General features: G+C 43.0%; 1 protein-coding gene across 7 annotated transcripts in view; it reads right to left on the bottom strand.

Annotated features, from left to right (window-relative positions):
• Window positions 1-6: 6 nt before the first annotated feature.
• Window positions 7-15,474, bottom strand: part of LOC126384674 (NXPE family member 3-like) — a 47,119-nt gene continuing 31,651 nt past the window's right edge. For 5 of the 7 annotated variants that reach the window (XM_050035854.1, XM_050035858.1, XM_050035857.1 and 2 more), the window contains 6 exons: window positions 7,302-7,452; window positions 4,388-4,825; window positions 3,791-4,083; window positions 2,787-2,857; window positions 2,313-2,537; window positions 7-2,228 (listed from right to left, as the gene is read on the bottom strand). In XM_050035854.1, the coding sequence (XP_049891811.1) occupies window positions 1,687-2,228; window positions 2,313-2,537; window positions 2,787-2,857; window positions 3,791-4,083; window positions 4,388-4,825; window positions 7,302-7,391 (1,659 nt within the window). In that variant the 5' untranslated portion in view covers window positions 7,392-7,452 and the 3' untranslated portion in view covers window positions 7-1,686. The remainder of the gene's footprint in view (window positions 2,229-2,312; window positions 2,538-2,786; window positions 2,858-3,790; window positions 4,084-4,387; window positions 4,826-7,301; window positions 7,453-15,474) is intronic. The other 2 variants (XM_050035861.1, XM_050035860.1) reach the window with 2 other exon arrangements.

Here is a 15,474-nt window from a genome sequence, read left to right on the forward strand (position 1 = left end):
CCCATATTGAGGCCTGTTGATTTCAGTGATTTAAGCAAATAATAGCCCAGGCTATTAATTGAAATTTCACGGTACAACCACCTTCCTTCTTGCAGCCCACTTACAATTACCCAGAAAAAGGACAAAACTCAGAAAATTAAAGACGGTTGATAAAACGATAAAAAAAATTCTATGGACACCATGACACATGCAACAACTCATTTAGGGTTACATTAAATAAATAGCCTGCCGCTTTTTACAGAATCAACATCACCAAGGTAACAAGACTAAGATGTATAAACATACAAGTCAAAGCAAAGGAGAGACTCAATTTATATACACCTGCTTAATAAAAGCAGAAGTTGCTGCTGGTGGTATTTTAGTGTGTTGGTTACACCCAGCACGCAACTGGGTCAGCAACAGGTGTGTTGATTTGGGTAACTTAGCTTTCTCACTGGGTGCTACTTTAAATCAGTGTTTAATTAAGGTAGATGCAACCCTTTTTAAAACTTTGCCAGGGTATGATAATGGTGACAATATCCCATAAGGAAATTATCCAAAATCGTACTGCATTGCTGTGCACTTTTGGTTTTGTTTACTAAGTCCTAGCATCAACCTGACTTTCATGTAATAGTTCCCTGCAGATACATCTAGAAATGTACCTGAGTACAATCCTTGTGATAAAAGGGTATGATTTAAAAAAAAAAAAAACTCAACAAAAACAGTTAAAAAAAATAGTACAAGAAGAAAAGAAGTACAAGAACTCAAAACAAAAGGGAAAAAAAGCACAACTTAATTACAGTAACAAGAGTAAATGTAATTTATTATTTCCCCTGACATTATATAAAATGAAAAATACAAAAATTGCAATTCAGAAGGAAATTATATATCTGTACATCACACCACCCCACAACCAAAGATGTAATTCAGTTAACATGTCAAACAGTATACATAATCATATAACAGCAGAATCTTGTTCTCTCTTTTGAGGGATATTTTTTCTAGCCGTGGCTGTTGAGGTCATTTCTACAAAAAAAGTGAATCTCCTTGCAGTTTCACACTGCATTGACCGACAACAGAATGGAAGAAACTCCCCCTGTGCTTGATAACAACAGTGTCTAGTGTATAAACCATCCCAGGAGTCATTTTGAGACTGATTAACATGTTTTTGTTAAACTAGCTGTCAGAAAGAGCAGAACCATGGCTGCATGCAATAAGCCGCAATCAGCTTAAGTAATGCAGGCTGACCATTTGAGGTCGCCAAGCAACCCGGGGAGAGTCCAAACTGTACTCAGCCAACATATAGTCCAACGCATTGCCACAAATTTTCATTTTTACACTTTCACTTTTGTTCTGAAACAAACACATGAAATGTGACTTATTATTGATTATTATCATCATAAAGTGTTGCTGCTTGGCAATTCCAAGATATCGAGGAGGTAATAAGGTAATATGTTAAGTAGTGGTTGTTTGTAATGCCCAACCCCAACATGGCTTGTAGCTGCTTTCAATCCTTTTCAGGTGAGGGTTTTTTTGTGCTCACTCAGCATTCCATGATTAAAAATTGATTGTCAGTCTAGCCTGTGTATGGGCTGCTGAAGGAAAAACGCAGCACATGGTAGAAACACAGCGATAACATTAACATAAACTTAATGTGTGCTTTAATCCCTACTCCTCTCTCCCAACAAACACACAACTAACTGCCCTTTAAGGACATATATGGGACAAGATAACGTTAATCATATTCTCTATAATGGGAGGCTGTGGGTGGAGGCTGTGCGGCAGGTGGTGGGCCAGAACCATCTCCCAGGCATCAATCAGATGAACATTCAGTCCTTTGAATGTGGCTCTGAGCACCTTATCACGCTGCAGAGTGTACCAGTCACTGTTGGTTATTGTCTCATAAAGTGTCAAAGCTTTGGGGTTTCCTGACCGGATGATGACCAGTGTGCCTGGAGCCCTGTCCAGCAGCTGCACCACCGCCCTGCGGATGTTCTGCAGCCGCTGGATGTACACCTCCATGGGGAAAGTGCTGAAGTGAGACCAGATGCCAAGAACTACGACAGTGTTGGTGCCTCCAGTTAAGCCATCTAGTTCATTAGCAATGTAACGAAGCTCACTGGCTGGGACCTTGCCAAAACGGATAGGAGGACCGTGGCAGCGGAATGTGACCATGATGTTGTTTGCATAATTCAAGGCCATGAAAGGTCCAACTTGCCTTGGGCTGTGCAGGTCGAACTCCTTAAGATCTAAAAGTATGACAGAGGGAACAGATTAGTGTGAACAGTGTGAACAAAATCAAACTGTTGCCATAAATCCTGTAGATCAGCTACCTGGTAGAGCTCGGGTGAGGTATTCAAAAAACTGTCTGATGGTGGAGTCTCCATACATGTGGACCACCTTGCCTTTCAGACACTGACTGATGGCAGGGGGGTTGTTGAATTGGTGAACTGTGGGGCCTCCTAGTGCTCGCCATACACCTTGATAATAATAGCCGGAGGGTCCAGGTGTCAAATAGCTGCTCTTCACCTCTGGCTGACCTGAGAGGAAGTTAAAGGCTAAGGGTGGGGTTAGTTTATATTGTTCTTATTGCAAACAAATCCCATGGTGCCGTCTTTATGAACCTTTCATCCAGTGCTCCATGCTCCTGGGGCTCTTCTCAAATTGACCTCTATACATCTCGCTAGAGGAAAACACTACCCAGAGGAAAGTAGTGCCCTTTGTCACGCATGTTTTACTTTCATTTTCTGTCATATTCAGTTTTAAATTATCTTTACAGGCAGTGGTGGCAGTAAATCAGGCTTTACCTTCATTTTTTGGCAACACAGTGACATTGGCAGGTGCTGAAGATCGAATGAAGACTTTCATGTTGGCACCACTGAAGGAAAAGCACACATAAGAAAATATCTTACTGTCAGAGGCAGTAGCAAGTTGAACTCAGCACAGACCCCAGCGCTAGGGGTCACAGCAGGTTGGCTAGCTAACCTGTGTGCATCTATGGTTTTTCCAACCCCCATTTGATTAAAGCAAATCCACTTCCAAATGATGAAAATTAGTTGCTAGACATTAAGGCCTGATGATTGGCAGCCTACTGCTGTCCAATCAAAACAAAATGTATACATTTACAATCCAATATTAATGAATCACAGCGAACACTATTGAGATATGCCAGTTGGTTTGTTTAAATGCAGTATGGGAGAAACTATGGATAATATGTGGAGAAATGTGAACTTTAAAACAATGTAACAGCAGTTTGTGGATATCTGTGGATGTAATCATGTGTTTTACACTGGATATAGATCATCTGAACAACTAGTGTGTGAGAAATGAAATGGAAGCTGTGGTAGCTGTGATTTGGTCTGGAAAATATGATCTGTGGATTATGATAATGCTTTATAGGTGAGTTATAACTGTTTATTTGATGTTGTTGTTGTTCTTCTTCTTCTTTTTTGTCCAACAGAAGTGTTTATTGAGCCTGCTGTGGTGGCTGTATCTTGAAATGGTCACCATTAATGGCACCGTGAGGAGAATAGCTTTCGAATGATATGTCCTATGAGTAAACCCCTTAAATAACAACAAATACAGCAGCTGTTTTACATATCATAATCATCCAAAATCACCATAGGAGGGCCCACAGGTGGGCTGTCGTATTTCTAACAGTATTATCTTAGACTGTAAACATCTTCAGATTCAATCTTAACTGTCTGTAGTTGCAAACTTCTGAAACTCCCCACCAGGGAGACACATAGGTAACAGCGGATGTATGCATTCATTAGAACAAAATGCCAGTCCTATCTCTCTGTTTCCTCACTTTATAAAGAGCTTCTCCTCGTTGGCCTTGATGTTTTGTTTGTATCCTCCCATCATATGGTCGATCCTGGCATCACAGCTCAGGTTCTTTGGCTTGTAGCAGAACCAAGGCTCGCCTGTACGGAGGTCAGTATAGTTGCACAGCGGCTGGGTTGGACGTAGGCGGACATTACAGATGCTACTTTCAGAGCGTGAGCCTGAGCGGAAGAGGCTCGTGAAGTAAATCCTGTCAGGCTGTTCTTTGGTCAGCCTGCATAGCACTGCAATGGCCTCACTAGGGTGAACCAGCATCACCTGGTAGGATAGAGAACCAGAGCTTTTGACAAATAATCTACAACTGGTGACAAGAAATGAGACTTTCATTTTTTCGGCTTCATCTGAAATGGAAAAGGCACATTGTTTCTAAAATAACTAAGAACTTGGAGTGGTAAATCTGCCACTGTTATATTACAAACTGTATACAGTATGTGCTATGTGAGAAGTGAAAGCTAACAGATGTAGCTACAGTAACTACTCTAAAGAGAAGGGGGCTTACTGATCAATCATTTAAAGGACAGATTAAACACCTGCAGTGCAACCACATAGTTTTTTGCATCACCTCAACCTGCGCGTCTCCTTCCCAGAGTAAAGAGAACACAGCAGAGTAGCTCCCATTGAGATGATCCACCACTTGCCCAGCAACACCTGCACCAAGCTTCGGGTTGTGCAGCCGGGCGAGTAAGAGGTCCCCCCCATACTTCTTGGGACGACCCTGGAAGTCACACATTTCTATCATAACCTCCAGCTGATCCCCTACATGCCACTGTCCTCCCCTCCTTGGGAGAATGGTGAAGGTGCTGTGAGCTGGATCACTGGTATTCTCCAGGGAAACAGGACCTGGCAAAAGTGGAGTTTCAGGCCAAGCAATGGAGTCCAGTAGGAGGCTTTCCTCCACAGCATCCTCAGCGGAGAGTGGCTGGAAGGTGCAGAAGCTGTGATTCTTGGTGAGGTTAATGGAAACTCTCAGGGCAGCAATGGTGGTCACTGCGTGGTGAAACTGGCAGGGGGTCAAGAGAGAGATAGTGACTATAAAATGAATCAAACAAATGTGCTGAAAGGAAATGAACTAAATAAAGTAAATGGGCTAAGAGGGAAGACCATATGAGTTTTTGTGTGTGTTTCAAGTTCTTGTTCACTAAAAATTCAAGCTATATGTCATTAGCTTAGAAGCACCATAGAGGGTGTTGAACTCCTGGTGGTTATGACCGTGGGAGCTTGTCATAGCTAAAAGATTCATTGAATTTGAATGCATACAGATTTGACTGAACCACACTAAAAGTATAAAACATCAGGGAACATAGGCATAGATTTAGAGGGGTGAGTATATTGGGGGTACATGCAGAGGACACGTCATCCTTGATATTTTGAACATGTCTATCTGTCCCCCCAACACGAAAGTAGCAGAGGACTTTTATTATTATTTTTTATTTAATTTAATTTATTTTTATTTATGATGATCTTTAAGACATTTCCACTTTAAACTGATGAGGGAAAGGCACAGATAGGTGCTGGCGAGTGTCTAGTGGCCAGGCTTTGCACCATGGGGCAAGAGACACCATGAAGCCTCAGACTTATGGGACCACCACCTGCAGGGATAGGCATCAGGGTCTGGTGTATTGTGTGCTGGGTGGCAGGCAAGAGCAGGGACCCACACATGCTGAACCCTGGCGTCACAGACTGACATAAGGAATGTGGAACTTCACTTCTCCGGTGGGGAAGGAAATGGAGCTGGTGGGGAGGTAGAGGGTACCAACTAGATATAGTTGGGCTCACCTGTACACATAGCACTGGTTCTGGAGCCAAACTCTTGCAGAGGAGCTGGACTCTTTCCTTTTTCAGTTGCCATGGGTAACAGGGGCAGAGCGAGTTTGGGGATGCTCATGAACCCTCGGCAGAACACTGCTGTGTTGTGTAGTTCTCCCTGAGGAACAAGAGAGTCATTGCGGATAATGTGGTCCTGTTGGCTCCATCACACCATGACCTCCAGTATGCACTGGGGCGCTTTGCAGTTGAGTGCGAAGCAGTCCGGATGAGAGGCAGTACCTCAAAGTCTGGGGCCATGGTTCTCTGCTGGAAAATGGTGGATTTTCTCCTCCGGGTTGGGAGAAAGTAACCGCCCCAAGCAAAGTAGTTCAAGTATCACTATCTTGTTCACAAGTGAGGGTAGAATGGCATGTGAGATGGATCGGCAGTTTGGCACAGCCCCAGCAGTGATGCGGGCACTGCGCCAGACCGTCATCGTAAAGGGGGAGCTGAGCTGGAAGGTAAAGCTCCTGATTTACTTGTCCATCTATGTTCCAACCCTCACCTATGGTCATGAGCTGTGGGTAATGACCGAAAGAATAAGATTGTGGATACAAGGAGCTGAAATGAGTTTCCTCTGAAGGACATCTGGAGGGAGCTCAGAAGAGAGACTGCTCCTTCATGTTGAAAGGAGCCAGCTGAGATGGTTCAGGTATGTGATCAGGATGCCTCCTGGGCGCCTCCTATTAGACGTTTTGTGGACACATCCAACTGGTAGGAGGCCCTGGGGCAGACCCAGAACACGCTGGAAGGATTATAAGAAGATATACATGATCTATTAATCCCTGAGGGGAAATTCAGTCTTTTCAGTCTGTTGGCATACACACAGGCCCAAAATACACACACATGCACAAACAGGACCTACACATGCATGAAATGGAAAGATGTCAGAGTGAGGGGGCTGCCCATGGACAGGCATGGCCTGGGAACCCCTTGGCGTCCTCCCAGGAGGAGCTGGAAAGCACTGCTGGGGAGAGGGGCATCTGGAGGATTCTCCTCAACCTGCTCCCCCCGAGACACCGCTCCATATAAGCAGATGAAAATGGATGGATGGATGGATGGATCCCAACCTCCCCTGTTTCAAAAATGTGTGTTTCTCACCCCCCGGTGTTGAAATGAAATCTATACCCTTACCAAAGACCCTCAGTATTTTCACAAACTGATGAGAGAAGTTAGACAACAACTTTAACTAATTTCCCCTGATTAATCATGACAGATCACAGTGAAGGTGAAAGGTGGTGATTCAGCAGGAATATTAAGCTTTGAACACAACAAAAATGATGACAGTAACACACAGATATTTTTTAGAGTCAAAAGTCATATATAAAGAGTAATTTATAGTCCAACTGAAATCGCATTTAGTCATCTCTTCAGTGCCCAACATTTTGTGGCCATGACTTGGCTTTTCAAAACACTATACATTTGTGATCTATTTGTTAAGATTTATGTCTTCAGTAGGAATGAATGGGAACCAGTAGGCTGGTCTTGTCACAAAGGTTTAGAACAATGCCAGCCTTAACCTTTAACTATAGAAGCTGCTGCTGTCAGTTAGTCAAGATGCAGGATTAAGACAGAAAATACTTTAAACTCAAATAAGATTTATTTGCAGTGAAGACATTACTGATATTAGGGTCCCCCTTCAAGCAGTCCCACCAAAGTCAGGTTCTCACCTCCATGTTTTGTAGCAGAATGATTAAGACAGACACAACCAGCAAGAGGAAGATGATGCTGAACTCCCTTTTACAAGCTCTGGCCTTCATGGTTGACGATCAGTCTTTATCTCAGGCTGCCAGATAGAACTGTGACCACTTCCTCTGGTACCTGATGAAATACAGCAAAACAGGGGGAGGGTTAAGTGACACCTTGCTATGGTAAAGAACTTGCTATAATTTAAACTCAGTTACAAAATCCTCAAGTAGTGCAGTATGTGTGGCTTTCAATCACTAGAGCTAAACCAAATCCAGCCACTCAGGAAATTCCTTTGATCGATCAACGACAAACCATGACCACAACCAAGACAACAGCCTCTCTCTCATAGTTGAAAGGCTCTGACACACCAAGCCGTCGGTCGGTTAAAATTGGACCCTCGTCAGCCCCCATTGTTTGTTTTTTTGGGGCCGATTCAACATCTTGAATCTGCCAGTGGAGCCCGTTGGTGAATGAAATCCCTCTGATTGGCAATTCAGCTCAGTGCACACCATGAGAAGAGAAATGGAAGTGAGTAAAGAAAACCCAGAGATAAAGCCAAGAGGGAGTGAGACCAAAACAAACTTGTTCAGAAACTGTTTGGAACCATGTGAACTTTGAGCCATTTTAAAGTACGTCCTCACCATGTTTCTTTTCACTTAACCACGGTAACTTTACTTGACAAGACCTAACCTCTGTAACTGTACCTTAATTTCGTAACTTTATGTTAAGGATGTAACGTCATTCATGGAGCAGTAATTAACAGGCTATCATATGAATCATTACATTCATGTGCAAATGGTGGGAGAACATGGCTGTTTGCTTTGCAATTAGCAGATGCTGAATTAGGGATGGGAATCGAGAACCGGTTCCTGTTAAGAACCGGTTCCAACTGGTTCAATTCATCGACATCATTGGACTTTATGCTTAACAATTCCCTTATCGATTCTTTTCATTACGCCAAATATTTACGTCGATGGCACACGACATGCTCGTCGGTCAGCAGCACGTTCAACAACAAAGAAGACGTAATGGCGGGGAGACACAAGCAGTCGAAAGCAAGGCTTCACTTCATCAAAAAAGACTCACAGTGCGACGTGCAATTTATGCAGCACCGTAATTACATGCAAGGGCGGAAACATCACCAGCTAGGCCTGAACGATATATCTTCTAAGCATCGCCATCGTGATTGTCTGTGTGTGTGTGTGTGTGTGCGCATCGGGGCCGAACTTTGCCATGCGCGATACAGAGAGCAGAGGAGGATTGTAAGGCGCGACCATGTAGAGACAGAAATAACATGCCATTGTGTAAACAATATGTCATCACGTTATAAGGTGAAACGTTTCACTGTATAACATGCTAAATAGTATGATGTTATCTTATTATATGAAGCGTCCGTCGCACAAAATAATATAGCTTTAGTTTATGAAGAGATAAGACGGAGCCCTCTCCTCTCCCCCGCTGTACTCACAAGTGTTTGAATTGACCTGGATATGAAGCGTCTGTAGCGCCAAATAATATAACGATAGTCTCTAAAGAGCTAAGATTGAAAAAAAAAAGAAAAAGAAAAAATAGTTGCATATAGGGGAAACACTGAAAGAGATGGTGGTTTCACTGAACAAATGCCTATTTTCAGCACATTTTATGCTGTTGCATTCAAAGCAATATCAGCCTAATAATTCCAGAATGATTCATTCTCACCAAGCAGAGTTACTGAAGTCATTCATTCATTCATTCATTCATGTTCTAACCGCTTCATCCTCTTGAGGGTCGCGGGGGGGGGGCTGGAGCCTATCCCAGCTGACATCGGGCGAGAGGCAGGGTACACATCGCTGGGCTGACACATAGAGACAAACAACCATTCAATTTACGGACAATTTAGAGTCACCAATTAACCTAGTCCCCAATCTGCATGTCTTTGGACTGTGGGAGGAAGCCGGAGTGCCCGGAGAGAACCCACGCTGACACAGGGAGAACATGCAAACTCCGCACAGAAGGGCTCCCACACCCGGGATCGAACCGGCAACCCTCTTGCTGTGAGGCGACAGTGCTAACCACCACACCACCATGCCGCCCTACTGAAGTCATGTGGTGGAAAATAATGCATCCTTAAAAAAACCTATAAATCACAATATTGATCGCTGGGGGCAATTTTTCCCAATATCCTGCAGCCCTACCACCAACATGCTGAAGCATTTGTCGTTGTATGGCATTAAGTGCAGCTGCAGGCTGCAGCAAAATCTCAGGAGAGCAGTGCCAGTGACGTATGTCCTGTCACATGTTAATGATAGCACAACGCCTTCAATGACAGATTCTGTAACGTTATTTGATGTAGATGAAAACAAATGCTGTGCAAATATTCTTTCATTTGTTCCATTTTAGATGATAGCTGAAATATTCTTTCATTTGTTCCATTTTAGATGATAGCTGTGGACCAATTTCATATTTGTTTGTTTGTTACACAAGCACTTATCTCTTGTTTAGAATAGAAACTCAATAAAATTTGTGTTGTTGACACCGAAAACCTGTAAGGTCTACTTTTTCTACACAGAAAATTCACAGGAGGAATCGATAAGGAAATGGATAAAGAATCGGATCGATAAGCAGAATCGATAATGGCACTGATATCAATAAAATCCTATCAATTCCCATCCCTATGCTGAATGTTTGGCAGATGTAAACAAATGAAATAGTCAAACTGGTGTGTCCATTGTTTACTGTCAAATTAGATCTATTGAGAGATAGGAAAATTCCTTTGTAATCCCATAAAAAAAGTTTTTTTTTGCACATTTGTAGCATGGTTAGGAGGAACATCAGATTTCAGCTCTGAGGACAGTGAGAGATCAAATCCAAGGTGGCTGCCAATCATCATTCCAAAGGGGAAACCGGAACAACGTGTTGATGCTAGTTAACTAGTTAGCACATTAACAACACAATCTAATGTCGAAAAAACAAAGCATATTTACTGTGTGCCAGTAACAGCAACACAAACCATCAGGAAACATTTCTGCTGAAGAGCTAAATGGCTAAAGAAAGACAGTCTTACTTCATATAACAAAATTGTTTTTCGGTCTCACTCCCTTTCCACTTTAGCTCTTTGTTTACTTTCCTCACTTCTGTGTTTCTTCTCGTGCACTGAGCTGAATTGACAATCAGTGATTTCTCCACTTTTGCCAACGTTGATTAAATATGCTGAATCCGTGGAAAAAAAGCTAACTAGTGCCGGCGAGGGCCAACAATGCGAGACACACTGCACCGACAATAGCAGGAGATGCTCACCAACGGCCCAACTTTGACCGACAGCCGACCGTCAGCTAGGTGTGTCAGGGCCTTAATGTTCAATGGTCTAATTTGGGAAATAAACAGTTTAGAAAAAATATTTCAGGTGTCATTTCAAGCTAAACTGGGGATGCCCATTCATGTGGTGATACTTCTGAGATGACCAGAATTCAAAGAAAATGCACTTAAGTCAAGGTCAAGGTAAACATTTACCAAGAAATAAGCAATCAATTGAAATTTGCAAAAGAACACCTAATGGCGTCACTGTGGTGAATTTAGTTGCATAATTTCACTGTACATATCTGGATAATCAATTAATTTGTGCAGTTTTGAGTAAGTGCGATATTTGAGATGAATGTTTGTCAGTACATTTTTTTTGGATATAACCACTGTTGTAATGCAGGGTCTTTTTTTAAATATATATTAAACACACATTAAATAACATACAATTACTCATAGCGGAAACATGCATATAATACAATATAAATAAAAGAGATGAAGAAAAAAACACAAAATTAAATATGTGAATGTGAATCCTCTCTCTGCCTCTGTTGGCAAAAAAAGGTGAACACATTTAACAGGCAGGTGCAGAGGGAGAGGCTGAGGGTGCTGGAGCACCTGCCCCTTTGTCTGTTGATGTGCCCTTTTGTCAAGGTGGTTATTTTTTGTTTGTTTTTTTCGTTTGTGAAAGCCTGACCCTGACCCCTGTCAAGAAGAACATTTAACCATGAAATTTAGCAATAAATAAAATGACCTGGCTGTTGTCAGTCAGATTACATCACGTGATGATCTTTCACTTGCAGCAGATTAAAGATCACCTGTGATGTGCCCTCCGTTGGATGGGTTTAGCAGGATATAGCAGTTTACACTTCCGCAAGCTCTGTGACAGCTCAGCCCCACTCGGCCTGAGGGCATGTTCATGAGTTTTCCACGATGGAGGGTGAGTTATGTTAGTTTTGTAAAAACAATGCAGATAACTACTTTAAATTTTCCCTATCCAGTTATGCTGACATTAGAATATCATAACATGTGCCCCACATCACGTGCAAGGAAAATATTGGATGAATTTTATTGTCTTTTTAACTAATTAAACAAAAACTAATCTGACACTAACAGGTTTCCTTTGAAAACAAGTTAGTGTTGAATATTGAGTGCTTGGTAGTGTTAGGTCTTTTTAAGTAATTTTTAAGGGATCCCATCTTGTCAATATTTGTTCAATGTATACTCGGCAAGTGAGTGTACAAGAGTTGAGAGTCAGTCTCCAGTGTTTCTTTGAGTATTAATTAGCTGACTCCAAGGTACCAGATTGACATCAGAGGACAACAGAGAAGCAACACTGAGTACAAGGTCGGGAGCCCACAGGCCCAATTCCAGGCACCGATTTTTGCCTCTTGAAGTGGCGAGCCAGCCAGGAGGGAAGGAAGGTCGGAGCCGGAGACCGGGAGCACTAGGCTGTACACCAGACACACAGGTGGCCACCAAACAAGGTAAGCAGAGCTTTTTTCTGTCTAAACCGGGTGTGTCTGGGGTGCAGTGCTGGGAGCCGCCCAGGTCAAAGGTATTTGACAAATTCCTCTCCTAAAAGAACCTAATTATGATGAATTGATTAATTGAGTTAGAGATATCACTGGAAAGGCAACTAACATCACTGGAGATGGTTGGGTCTGCTGCAATAGGTGTGATCGTGGAGCGGAAAGAGTGAATGTGTGTTGAATGTATGGAATACAAACAGTAAGATAGTTAAAGTATTTAAAGTATTTAAAGTATTAAGAGGAAGTGCACGACAAAAACCTGTAAGCGTTAAAACAGGGAAGAGAAAAAGAAACCGGTAAAAAAGAGTTGAAAAAGTAAAGAGAAACAGAGATATACAAAAGCATATCTGTGGATACCGCTGCCTATCTTATCAGCACACCTTTAAGCCTGTAGGGGCAGGTGTGCTGTGTCAGGCTAAAAGTTAAGAGATAAAGAAAAAAGAAAAAACAGTAAACAGATCGATCAAAGTGTAAATGTTTGTAAAAATCTAACTGTAAGCTACAAAGTTGTTGTACATACATTGTAATATATCTAGAGGTATCAAATAGCTGTAGTAAACACAATATAACCTACCTAAAAGTAACGCATGAAGTGTTGTACAAAGTGTTGTAAATACAGTAAAAAGTGCTGAATAAAATGTAACTGTAAAAAGACTGACAAACCACCTAACAGAGAGTACGAAGGGAGGGGGTGAGGAACACAGCCAGCAGAGAGAGAGGAGTTAACCAATAAATCAAACTGTTGTAGAAGAATTTGAGGAAGTGAGTGCAGGGAGAGAAACATAGAGCGTCTAAAAATAGATGGAAGAGGGAGAGATTATTGAAGACGAAACTTGGGAAGAAGAATACTGTTTGACCGAGGGTCCTATAGAATATAAAGGGATACGTACGCATTTTTGGCTAGAACGAACCTACATAGATAAAGAGGGGACTGAGTGTTGGCAAGACGAGCAAAAAATTAAACAGAAGCTCTGGCAAATCACTAAGTTCATCAATTTGGAAAAAGTAAAAGAACAGTTTCCAGGTGTCCCATGGGAAAAGATTTTGCGTAGATTGTGGGTCCCTTATTCACTGAATTTTCTATTAAAGAGCCTGTGTGACAAGTATAAGAACAGACCAGTAGCTTCACTTTCTCTACACCAGATAAGTATACGAGGCCAAAACGGGGTGAGATACCCTCCACGGCTGCAGATTGCTGTTGTGCCCAGAAAAGTTGAGTGGGAAACAGGTAAATTTGGGTGCTTAACCTCGGTTCCCCAAGGGGACGGGTCACACAGTTTAGAATACAACCCCTACAGAGAAAAGAAATATAAAACTGCCATAACAGTAGGAAAAATCATAGTACTAATACGCACAAAAGAGACAGACGAACTACCAGAGATCCCAAGAGCCAGTGAAGTGAAACAGGGCTTCATGGGAGCCAATCAGGAAAAAAATGGAAAAAAGGGTTTTAACCCCAGTGGAGTTAGTAATGAGACAACACCCAAGCAGGGTGAAACGCATCCAACGTTGTGTGGCAAAATGGCACAAAAGAACATCAGGAAAGAATCGTTGGCCTATGGAAGGTACTTTCAATCTGGCATGCTGTGATGAAGTAGAGTCAGAGTTGAGGCATAAAGAAGCTCGCGACACAAAAGCTAGTTACAAACTAAAGAACAAGAGAGCCAACGTAAGGGAGGTGTTGGGATGGTTTAAACAAGCTGGTGCAAAAATAATGGTGCAGTGGGAAGAGAAGGAAAAAGAGCAGCAGTATCAGGAAGGGGTGACGCCTGCAGCCCCTGTGACACCTACAGCACCACCCTTACCCACACCACCACCACTCCCATACCCACAGGAGCCAACACAGCCAATAATGGGACAATATCCCCTGAGAAATGCAAAAGCCATGGAAATGGAGGGTCAAGTACAAGGAAAGTTCACAGTGACTTTAACTAAAAACTCTGAGCGAGAGATTAAGAAAAAGAAACTGCAGGGACCACGGAGAAAGTTGCTGCTGGAATCAGTGCCTCCTTCAGAAACTGAGAGTACTGATGGATCGACAGATGACGAGGGAGACGAACAAACTGTTGAAATTGAGACAGAACTATCCCCGAAGGTACCCCACAACGGGAGAGGCAGTACTTGCAACTGGACTACAGACATGGAGCTGACAGAGGTGCCTAGCGATGAGGACACCCCTCCCACCAAAGGGCGAGCCCCACCCCAAAGACAGAGTGAGAATGGGAGGCGGAGGCGATTGAGGAGGGGGAGACTCGAGAAACACCAGCCCTACCACTCTAGCTGCTTCAGCCTTCCAGCTGAGGAGACCCGATCCCCTGCAGAAGAAATACGGGAACGGAAAAGGGAGAAGCAGGTGCGACAACCTAGGCGCTACAGTGACCTGGATGAACGGGAGTTGGAAAAGATATTTGAGGCAGAATATCAGCTGTTCAAGAAGCAACATCATAGACACACAGCTACTGTTGACCCGCCACCAGGTCCAAGCAGTGTAGCAAGCACCACGCAGGCCGACAGGAGAGGCCAAAGTCAAGAAAAAGGTGCTGCAGCAACACTGTCATCATACCAGAACGGACATGAGGACCTGCTTCAAACATGGCACGACATGATGAAACAAACCGATCAGAGAATAGAGCGAATGACTCAGAGCATAAAGGCCCTAGAAGAAGACCTCAGACAACCCTAAAACCCCCAACAAGGGGAAAGGGAACCCCAAGTTAGCCCTAACACAGAGCATATTACCCAGCAAAAAGAGACCCATCCAAGTTGGAAGGAGAAACCATGGGGGAAGATGAGTGTCCTTCCAAGTTCTTACACAGCTTCCAGAAAAGGTGGAAAGAAGAAACAGGGGAAGCATGGAATGCTAATAAGACAACTCAGAGCTTGTTCAAAATGATGGTGAAAAAGGCCATGCCAGAGGATGTACAGCGCCGCCTGGAGGGCGTTGTAGGATTGATGAAGATGGACTGGCCATTGTTCTCAGAACAAATTGGCAAACTTTCTGGGGAAAACCTGGTCTTATTAGGAGAGACGGCATTCATCCCACTTTGGATGGAGCTGCTCTCATTCTAGGAACCCTGGCAAACTTTATTAGTAATTTAAATCCCTGACAACCCAGAGTTGANTCTAGGAACCTGGCAAACTTTATTAGTAAATCAAATCCCTGACAACCCAGAGTTGAGACCAGGACTCGGAGACGCAGTCCTATACGCCTCTCTGAGCTTCTAGTTCAGTTACCCAGCCATAGTTTTCATAGTTTTATACAAACGGTGTCTGTCCCCCGACCACCTAAATTATTTAAATCTAAAATTAAACAAAGAGGAGTTGTGCATAACAACCTCATAAAAAT

The sequence above is a fragment of the Epinephelus moara genome, chromosome 23 (assembly GCF_006386435.1).
Source record: "Epinephelus moara isolate mb chromosome 23, YSFRI_EMoa_1.0, whole genome shotgun sequence".
In the NCBI taxonomy this organism is placed as follows: domain Eukaryota; kingdom Metazoa; phylum Chordata; class Actinopteri; order Perciformes; family Serranidae; genus Epinephelus; species Epinephelus moara.